Source organism: Limulus polyphemus, unplaced genomic scaffold, assembly GCF_000517525.1.
Source record: "Limulus polyphemus unplaced genomic scaffold, Limulus_polyphemus-2.1.2 Scaffold2576, whole genome shotgun sequence".
NCBI classification, from domain to species: domain Eukaryota; kingdom Metazoa; phylum Arthropoda; class Merostomata; order Xiphosura; family Limulidae; genus Limulus; species Limulus polyphemus.
The window spans coordinates 142,450-154,143 of NW_013668186.1; the positions used below are offsets into that span (position 1 = coordinate 142,450).

At 37.1% G+C, this 11,694-nt stretch overlaps 1 protein-coding gene across 1 annotated transcript in view; it reads right to left on the minus strand.

The window, feature by feature from the left end:
- The window catches only part of LOC106467341 (mismatch repair endonuclease PMS2-like), a 71,669-nt gene that overhangs the window by 55,542 nt on the left and 4,433 nt on the right, over window positions 1–11,694 (minus strand). The window contains exons 3-4 of the mRNA XM_022395500.1: window positions 10,964–11,050; window positions 1,239–1,341 (exon numbers count right to left, since the gene is read on the minus strand). Coding sequence (XP_022251208.1) covers window positions 1,239–1,341; window positions 10,964–11,050 — 190 coding nt within the window. The remainder of the gene's footprint in view (window positions 1–1,238; window positions 1,342–10,963; window positions 11,051–11,694) is intronic.

The following is an 11,694-nucleotide window of genomic DNA, read 5'->3' on the forward strand; positions in this document are numbered from 1 at the left end:
GCAAATAATTCTAATAACGCACAACCAAACTGGCATAATTTCTGTCGTTTTAGTTAGGGTTTGTTTGTTTGTTGTTAAGCATAAAGCTATAAAATGGGCTATCTGTTCCCTGCCCACCATGGATTCTGAAATATGACTTTTGTTGTTTTTTTTCTTTTATGTTATAAAGCCTCAGATCTACTGCTGAACCACTGGAAGTTTTTGGTAGTAAATGCAATTAAATAGCATTATGTTCAATATATGACTCATATATAAAACAGTGAGTTTTACCAAATTCTAAAAGAAGTTTCTGTGCTGCAAGAATCATTAAACGATTGTCTAACTTTCACTATAAAAAATTTCTTTATCAAACTAAGTGCTCAATTTTTTAAAAAAAAATCTCCAAAATTAAGAAACTATCATGTGACTAATTTTCAATAAACTTGGAACAATGTAACTACTTTATAGATTCTCAGTAGACAAGTTCCATATGACAATCAGACTACTTCAGTCAAGAACTGCATTTACTACATAAGGAATTCCATATGATAATCAGACTACTTCAGACAAGAACTGCATATCTATACAGGAATTCCATATGATAATCAGACTACTCAATTCAAGAACAGAGCCGCATTAAGATATAGTGCCACCCTAGGCAGATATTTTTTGCCATCCCTATCTCCATGTGATCACTCCTGAAGTGAAACCTTTGTATTAGTTATGTCATTAATCACAAGATCAGTCAACTGATCACTCAGCACTCTTGACTGGTATCTCAATCTGGTGCGGTGGATTGTGGCACCCCAGCATTACAAAATTAAATAATAATTCATCAAATATTTGTTCTCGCTTTCGTTTGATGTTTCTTAAGTTTGCTGCCTTACGCAGCTGCCTACTCTGTCTATGCAGCCATGTTCAAGAGCTCCATTCACCTTATAAGGAATTCCATAAGACAATCAGATTATTTCAGTCAAGAAATGCAGAAACTTTTCTAGAATTGATTGTTTTATAAAGAACTAAATGAAAAAGATCTATGTCCAAACAAATTTTATCCTTTCATAATATGCCACTGTGTTTATTAAACATGTACTGTTAAAAGAAATATACCACTAGTTTGGAGTTCAAGGTTTTGTTTTTTCAAGTCAAAAGCATGAAAAATATTTCCCTAAAATTATATTTTAAATAGAAAGATAATAATTGGAATGCATATATTACCAATCATAAGGACAACACATCTTAGCTAACAAGGCCCTTACCTGAGAGCACACAAAGAGCTGAGGGCTTCTCCACGAAAACCAAAGGTCCCAACATTTGCCAAATCCTCAAATTCCGAAAGTTTAGATGTATGATATTTCAAACCTGAAGCAAAACAATTATCATTTTCTCATAATATCTTGCAAATTAAAGAATATACGTCAAAGATTATTGTTAAATATTATGTTTAGCATGAAAAAATTTACTTTACAATGAAACTCAAATATTTATTTCTCTTACATCTACCACAACCTATTAGTATTACCCCTCCCCTAACTTACAGAAAAGATATATGCTTGTACTTTCTCCTGATCAATAATTAATATCACATGATATATCAAATCTCTTTCACTATATTTTGAAGTGATTATATACATGTCGTCATGGGCATCCACAGGAATTTTTCGAGAGGGGGGAGAACAACAAAGTCTAAATCAAAATACTTTCTATGAGTCACAATAGTGGATCATAATAGGAATCACATAATAACTTACTCAAGACTCTAATAGAGCAATCGGACAAAAAACACCTTAAAAAGCTGACTTATTCTTGAAACAATACTCAAAACCTTCCTTTTCAATGGTTGGGACCACCCAAATACTGATAATAAGTAAAGTAACCGATTTCACGACTGGAGACAAAATCAAAATTTGTCCATTTATTCATATTATTACTACTAATATTATTGTTTCACAAGCCTGCAGCAAAATTGGCTGGGTGTTTTCCACCAAAACTTAGACAGATATACTATATGAAATGCTACAAATGTCTGTGACCTATTTAAAAGTTGATTTATGTGTTATAAATACACAATAGCTGTGATGTTCTTATGAGCATCTGCCTTTGTACTAGACAAATGTCACATGAAACCTCAGGCACAAAGCCACCTGGCTCAGTAAATAATTACTTTAAAAGACATATATCTTTGTTTAAAGTGTTGTTTTAAACATATTTGTGTTATTTAAAAAGGCTGCTTTTCTCCTGGTAACATTTTATATGTATTTAATGGGGATTGTTTCGTACTCTAAGCATATATTTGCCCATTCATGTGCATTAAAAAAGCCAACATACAAGATAATTAAAAATTAAGAACAAGGCTGGAGATCCACTGCTGACAGTTCAGGCTACAAAAATCCCTATTATGACTTCATTATAAAATTATTGCCAGTGATATCTACTGTAGTGTGGAATCACACAGGAATTTTGCAAAAAATTGAGATAGTAGTTTTAAACTTAAATCAACCTCCTTAATGTTGTCGTGCTGAAAAATTTTCCAAGCCCTTCACTTTCCACCGTCAAAATATCCAGTGTTTTCCTAGCATGCACGTTAGTTGGAAACAATAACTCATTCATTTTCTAGCGTATGAATTGGAAAATATCACGTGAAAGGTTCCCCATTTTGCTGTTGCATATCATTACTTGAGTCGTTATTGTTTATCATTACTAGAGTTTGCTGTCTCTACATTGATTTCTCCAATTTCAGCAATTTTTTAATAGTGGCTAATTACCATGGTAGTTTTTCCTACTCAGACGATGGTGGTGATTCAATCTACTATTTCGTATAAATAGCAGAAATTGTGAGTGTGTATTCAGTATTTATTACCACTGCATATAGCACTATTTCATATAGCTTTTGCTATTTTTAAATAGTTGGTGTTAAGGTAGCAGTTGTAAATGTTGTCAGTAATTGGTGACTGTTGTCTATTTTGCATGCAATATTTGTATCGCCTTATTTTAGCAAACACTTATGCACAGCAGGCTGTTGAAGAACTTAAATATGTCATGTCATTTAGACTTAACAAGGTAAGCATGTTACTAGGTCTGTTTACATTGCATTAATCTGTGTTGTATTATCTTAGAAGAAACATTATTTTATTCCATTCTGATGAGATTGGTTTGTTGCTGCTTGTTTTTTGTTACATTACACTGTGACTGATGGAAGCCAGTCATCAAATCTGTGATGATACAATCTTTGCCTTTAAGAGGGTCTCTGAGAACAACTTAAAATACTGTTTATTGTAGTTGCATACCAGTACATGTGTTTATTTTTTATTGTACATTTGTTATTTACTTTGAATAAGTTCAGTGTGGTGGTTGGGTGGAAAAAAAAGCCAATGTTGAAAACATATAACATTTAACTGAATGTATATGCACATATGTAGCTTAAAATATATTCTCCATAAATGGACATAAAAAACATTAAGAAACAAGATTAGGAAAAATTGTTAATATAAAAAGGGGAATAGGGATCATGAAAACGTATATAGACAAGTCTAATCAAAATGCAACGATTATATTTTCAAGCCTAAAACTAGGGACTAAAAAAGTAAACAAACAAGGCTGAAAAATCATAATTTTCCAATACTGAAAATGTATTTCCGATAGGTACTTCCCTTCACTCACAAGACTAACTATTCTTATTCATTGCTGCCCTCTACATGCGAACATTTTCTTTATGCATGCCACAAGCCTTCTGCTCCCCCCTACTGGAACCAAGTGATTCTAACATGTCTCTCATGTAAGTTATCATGCATCACCCTTCATCAATAAGAGTACAGTATACTCACATGATGCATGTGACTCCCTTTATGCACCTCTACCAAACTATCAGTTCGAAGTTTAGAAAATGGAAGCACCGGAAGGGTAGAATGGGTGGGAAGTGTGAGTGGAGGGCAATACCTTTTCAAAATACATCTTCAGTATAGGAAAATTATAACTTCCAATATGATACTTTCTTTTTTTCACAAGATTAGCTAGAATCCCACATTGATTAGGAGGTGCAAGGAAAGAACAGATGTACCCCCCAAAAGCATCCAAAGGATACCTCCATAGATGAGAGAGTCAGATCTGAAAAGGGGAATCGCACCACTTCTGACCAGGTATCCTCTTTGGTCATCTGTAAAGAGTGGAGAAAAACTGCAGAAAGAGGAGAGAAGCACATCCAAGTGGGAGAGAATTGAGGAAGGATAACTATCTAAATCCTTAAATAGATATACGCAAGTGGTGTAGAGTGGCTGGGGCATGACGGTCTGTACTTGCAACTACATCCAAAACCCATGCTGCTGAGAACTGACATCCACATGGGGGTAGGATGAGGACCATACCATCTTCACCTCAGAGACCAGAGGGAATATAAAACCATTCCAACTCCAGGGCATGAGGTTATTTGGGTTATCCAGGTTATTTGAGGAATATCTCAATATGGGAACCCGACATCTGGTATCAAAAGGATGTCTATGAAAACAAAATCTATTCCCCCCAACAGCAAAACCAACCGGAATCATCCAATAAGCAATAACATTCTAGGACAAAGATAAATGAGAGATAGCAAAGAACAGAACCAGAACAATTCCACTTATCCCTGCTGTGACTCACAACACAGGGGGAGCACAATCAAGGGAGGAAAATAGACAACCTTAAACATGCATGAGGACTTATTTTTTGATTGATTCACTCTAAACTATGGACCCAGCCATGGGGTACTGACATCCGTGCAGGGGTAAGATGAGGGCTCCCAATCGAAGGGGTGAACTGCAATTCAACATCTCACTCCATAGTAATAGTATAATGCATATTGGAAGCCATGGAATAGAAAGCACAAGTCAACATGGCTGTACAGTACGGATTTGGCCTTGTAGAATACCTGGCCAGGCACCAATTGCCACAGAACAGGATCCATATAATGAGGGTATGAAGGATGGGCCCATGAAATAAAAGATAGCATTAATATAGACTTACCCAGTATTAGAGTTGCACCAAAACTTGAAGAACAGCCACAGGTGGAGGGCGAAAACCCGAGGAAGCCAAAACCACAATATGATGTAAATAATGAGAGATGAATGTGTTACGTGTGGTCCACATGCCCGATTGCAGGATTTCCTCCAATGACTGATGAAGACGAGAAGCGAGGGAAAAGATGAGGTGTCAAATTTGATGAGAAGTAACTCCTGTGGGAAGGGGACAATGAGGAATAAGCCAACTGGATCAAACAATGAACCCAGTTGGTGAGGGTAGAAGGGAATAGATCACTAGATGAAAAAGATTGCCACAGAATAAAGAATTGGGAATAGGAACCGTGCGGACAATATAGTAATGAAGGGTATGCACCGTACACAGAAGTCTATCCAGATCAGGATGAGAGCAGAGATGAGAGATAGAGGGAAGAGAAATAGGCAAAAAGGAGGACTTAACATCAGGAGCCGCCAAGGTTTTTGGGAGGAAGGAACGATCTGGATAAAGGAGAAGATAGGTATGGTGGTCAAATGTGTGTGTGTGTGTGTGTAACATCAATGGCAAACAAGTAAGACTGTCGACGACCACAGGCCAAGAGAAGAAGGATATACACCTTAAGAGAAAGGTGAAACATAGAACACAAGTAAAGAGGTTTGAACAGACGTAAAGTAAGGGAATGGAAGACCACATTAATGTCCCAGTCTGGAAGAGTAGGTTGTTGAGGAAGGCAACAAATCCAGAAGGAAAGGATTAAAATGGTAAGGACAAGTGAATCAAAGACTACGGTAACAGGAAAGGCGAAAGGTATGGAACAAGGCTGCCTTATAACCCAAAATCGAAGAAACCAAAGAGCCCCGGTCAAAAAGCCACACCAGCCACAGTAGGTCGAGCAGCTGGAATTCTCCAAGCCTGTGACCACATGTGAAAGACTTTCCACTTCTGTTGATATACTTCCATGGAAGAAAGATGTATGGACCGAGCCAAATTGAAAAGCTATGCAATGGGAAAAACCCGATCTCCTCGCCAAGAACTGGACAAAAGCCAGGCATGACAACAGAAGGTGTGAACTGTAAGATGTAGAACTGGTGACTGGGGGTTGACGAAGGAGGGCAGGGAATAAGGAAAGGGGTACAGGAGGGAATAACTGGAGTTGGTGTAAACAAGGAAACCACAGTTGAACTGGCCAATTGGGAGCTTTCAGAAGAAGCCAGCATGGAGTGGTATGGATTAGGAAAACTACCCGATGAATCAATCAGGGAGTAGAATAGACATACAGGAATTTGTGGAACCAATCTTAACTGATATCATCGATAGCCAAAGCCTGAGGATGAGGTACCGGGAACCAAAAGAAGGGTAATTTGTAATTAATGGTGATGGCAAATGCATTGATATGAGGAAAACCTCAACGATTGCAAAGCCAATGGAAAATGAGAGAATCGAAGGATCACTACATCAGATAAGTCTTGTCTGGGCGGGAAAGACGATCCACCATGAGATTGAAAGCACCAGGACCATGATACATGATTAAATGAATGTGGTGCATGTGAGCCCAATCGAGGAGATCCAACATACAAAAACAGGGGGATCTTGACCAGATGCCACTTTAGTGATTGATATATGCTACCACTATCAAACTGAATCATCACCAAACAATGTCGGGTGAGAGGTAAGATGTGATCCAAAGCTTGATGTTGAAATATAAGGACTGCTCATTGGTGATCGACCGATGCATTCCAGCCCTGAAGGGATGTGTCTGTTAACAGATGTAAATCTGGAAAATGAGGAAGAAATGGGACACCCGACAATGAACGAGTCTTGTCCTACTACCAAAGCACACTAGGGAAGGAGGAAGTGTAATAGGAGCAGCCAAAAGATCCTGAGCAAGGTTCCATTGCTCATTCAGAGTCCACTGTAAGAAAAGCATATGTGCATGACCTAGGGGGACTAGTGTTGTCATGGAAGACCACATCCCCAACAGCGATGGAACCTCGCATGCAGAAAGTGAGGGAGCAGACAGGGTGTGGTAAACTAACAATTCCATGGAACGAAGTTGGAGAGGAGAAGGTTGGGCCCAACTGAGGTGAGTGTTGAAAAAGACAAACAATGAACAATGTATTGGGTAGAATGGAGGTAGGACTGGCCGACTCCAGTTCAGAATGGGCCAGAAGAAGCCAGTCATTAATATAATAATGGAAACACAGCCCTAAGGCATGAAGATGAAGAGCAAAAGCCCTGACCACCCAATAGAAAACATAAGGTGCATAAGCAAGCCCGAAGAGTAGGGCAAAAAACTGGTACACCACTCTGTGATGGACGAAATCCTTGCTGGGACTTGACTATGCAGGTACACATTGGCAACGTCCACCTTGGTCATCCATAAACCTGGAGAAAATGCCCACCAAAGGGTGAGATAGGACTCCATGGTAAAATGGGGAAGTTGAACGAAGCGATTGAGGTGGGACAAATCAATGACAGGCCTCCAGTTCCCAGTTTTCTTGGGAAAAACAAATATTCGGGAACAGGTTCGATAGCCCGTTGAGGAGGAGGTCCTGAACCGTCTCTGACAGACACTGAAAAACAATGGGACCCCAAGATGGAGGGAAGAAAATGCATACAGAAGACAAGGGAGGCATGGCAAAAACTGGATCTCAAATTCTTCCAACAAAACTTGAAAAACCCAAACATTGTTGATGAAAGGGTGTCATTGATGTAAAAGGGCTGCAAGTTAAGCTCCCACTAGACCAGAGCCCCACCAGGTAGTCACTGGTACTGTTGGCGACACAACGTGCCTCATCGAGAAAAATTACAAACTGTGGTACCTTGAGAAGGGGGAACAGGCAAGGGTTGGGTAGGGGAAGGATGAGAAACTGTAATGGGTCCCACACTTGGCTTTGACTGAGACAAACAAGCTACCAGATGGGAAAGGGTAAACTGTTGTTGGACTGGTGCCACCCGAGATTCTAAAGACTCTGAGATCATATCAAAGACAAAACGCTGTAAAAACAGGGCCATACGTAAATAATGGAGATAAGGTGTAGGTAAACAGGTCCTCAATAAGACAGCATCCCGGTCCAGAATGTCCCAACAACAAAGAAACCACCAGAACCAAAGATGACAAATGAGTCAACGTGGAGATAAGGAGGGAGAGGATGTCCCCAGACAACCACTCGGGTTTTCTGTGAAGAGCTTTAGATAAGAGATGAATAGTGGAAAGATACTGCAAAAGAGTTGTGAGGGTAAATTATAGGCAGGAAAATTGGGCATGGGTTAAACTGATAGGAGATTCCGGGCCCACCCCTCAAATGGGTAAAACAGAACCCAACAGCTGCTGGTCAAGATAATGACAGTCTGTATGATGATAAGCGAGAGCTGATTGATGCAAAGTCAATGGGAGACGAGGCATACTAGTTCATGTTTTCCTTCAAGTCAACACAAAGGCGAATGTATAAAAAAATAAAGGTGACTATAATGAGTTAGAATCAAAGTAATTCGAAAGAAAACTGGGTAGTTTATAAAATATAACCACTTCGAGACGAAACTGTATCTCAAACTGTTTAAATCAAGTAAAAAAAAAAGAAAAAAGAAACATGTCCGAACACAAGCACTGCCAAACGAAAAGTGGTAGTTTGGTAGAAGCACATAGAAGGAGTCACATGTGTCACGTGAGTATACTATGCTCCTATTGGCAGAGAGGTGATGCATGATGATTTATATGAAAGACACGTTGGAAACACTTGATTCCAATAGGGGAGAGCAGAAGGCTTGTGGTAAGTATAAAGAAAACGTTCACATATAGAGGGCAGCAATAAATGAGAACAGATAATCTTGTGAGCAGAAGGAAGTACCATATTGGAACAGTGTCTAAATTATTTTCTCAACTACAAATCCCAATCTTGATTCCATGTCTACCATACCTATCAATTTTAGTGGAGCCAAAATACGGATGTGTAGCTTGAGAAATAATGTAAACACTATTTCCAGCCCTGTATGCTTATGTTTTATTAGAGTCCCTAGTGTAGGTTTGGAAATATAATCTATACAGTTTGATTCAATTTGTATCCATATTTTTCTGACAATCCCTATAGCCCCTTTTTAAATTAACAACTTATTGTAATATTGTGTGTATGGTTATATTATATATATATATATATATATGTATATATACACACTGAATGAATAAAGAAATACATTTCTGACTTTCCAAGTACTCCCTTATCCCCCTCCAGATGCCCATGCATGTCTTGTATCCTCTGTCAATATTATTCTATTGCAGTCAATTTCAGCTATATGTAATTTGGAAAACCACAAAGATCCCTGTCACTCCTGGGGAAGAAATGAAATCAAAGGTCCCGTAACACAGAACAAGAAAATAAATCATCAAGGTAATCAAGATACTTGTTTCCAGAAGCAGGCTTCCACAATACTAATATTAACAGGGACTAATTGGTTCAGCATTGGGACAAGAATAGTTTCTACAAAATTTCCTAAACTCCAATTCACTCTATGAAAACATACAAGGCAGTCTAAGACCACATAAGAAATTTTCCTCTTCAAGTAAGTATTTACCAGAAATTGCACCTACTTTGGAGACAAATGACTTAGAAGTAAATATATTCCCTGAACATTATATGTCAAGAGTGTATAAAAACCTCTAATGAGTGGGAGGTGCCCAGAAGACAAAAAAAAATGAGAAGATTAGCCTGTTCAGTTAATTCTGATCAATCTGAGGGCGTGATGCAATGAATCAGTATCTTAATCATCTGGCAAAGAGGTGTAATAAGTTATCAGAGAAGATATTTCCCCCAAATAGGCACACATAAGTAAAGTAAAATCAGTTTAACTAATACAAGTGTAGGAAATAAGCAGTACCTATTGTACACATCCACAGGATACTACAGCCATTCAATGCATTGTGGCTGAAAGCAAAATCAAGTGTCCCATAACAAACTATGATGAATGAGCTCCATGAATAATTTTAAAGCAGTTCGTAAAATAACTTATAAAATTGTTCCGGACTGCGACATTTTATGGACTGGTTCTGCCTGTTTAGTTGAGGATGACATTTTGAACTGTTAGTGAAGGTCTGTATCAGGCCAAGCATTGAAAGTTGTGGGGTATAATACAGAAGGAAGGTACAGTAACGAGAGCAAGTTTAGGAGTGTAGAATCCTGGAAAGTGTCTATAAACAAGGGCCCTGGTGTACATAGGTCACATGACATCATCCGAGTTAACTTAGTAATTATTACACAGGGACGCAGAAATGATTTTCTTCCTTCAAGTGCACAGATAAATGATGGAACTAAAAATACATTTCAAGATATTTCACAGATTCTGTCTAAAAATATGTCACAAGTTAAGGTTTCAAATTACAACTGACTAATATTGTCAATGTGTTTTACATATAGTATTTCATAATTCTAGCTAAAATATTCCAATACCTACGTGTAGTGAGACACTGATCAAAGTGATATTACTTCTAGACAAACATATCAATGCATTACAGACAAATAAAAAAACTTGTTCACATTATGAAAATTTAAGAATATGTAGTTTTTGGCATGATTTTATTTCAATGTCATTGAAAAATCTTACAGATTTTAACAAAACACATCCACACACTAAATTTCATCACTGTAAATCAAATTCATCTTTCGATCTACAAACAAAAATGAAAAATAATTAAATAACAATGCTCAAACAAATCTCTTAAAATATATTACTGTAACTATGTGATCTAATTTTCAGTGCAATTATTTCAACATCTGCTTTATTGTATAAATTAAAAGTAATTACTGCATGCAACAAATACATCAATGATGTCAAAATCTATGGTATAAATCTAGACAATTTACTAATACTTATAGTACACAACTCCAACCATGCTTAACAAAAAACCTTGTATGTATGTGTACATATATATAAACACGCAAACAGACTAAAAATAATTATAATGTACTTCAATATTCTACCTTTCAAAATAAATTATCATACTTACTCAGTCCTTCAAAATTTGATTCATGAACACCAACGCCATTGTCAGAAACTTCTACAAGTTCACTGCCATATTCTTTGAGTCGTACCTCTGAAAAACATATGACTTTTAATAGTAAACACTAACTTATTTGACACTCATAAATTTTGAAAATGTACATTAATTTTCATGACTTTCAACTAAACCTTTAAAATGCACCATTTGCATTTTGATCATCTTTTTTTATTGAAGGAGTGCAGTTTTATGCAAAATTAGTTTATAAATAATACAATCACTTTACAAGATTATGCAAGGCCTTCAATATTAAACACCAGCCTTTTAAAACATTACTGTACTGTAAATGATTATGTGTGTGGTGATTCAAGTGCTAGTGCTAAGTAATCTATCTAAATATTAAATCAACATGAAACAAATTTATTTTCTACACATAAAACCTGTTCTTAATGGACACCTAATCATTGCATTATTTTACAGTGGGGCTATATAATTTACAAAATAAATATATTTAACCATACTGAAATATATATTGTTGCATCAGCAGAGGTCACGTGACTAGTATCATGCCACATCCTTCTTGAACATTCACGTCCCTTCATTAAATCTCAGGATCTTTCTAGATATAGTGTAGTCTTGTATGTATAAGACGGTCACAATGTATGTAATTGAACTGAGTATTGTTGAGTCGAGCACGTGAGACGTTCATTGAAAATTATAGCATTTGTTATAGCGCGACT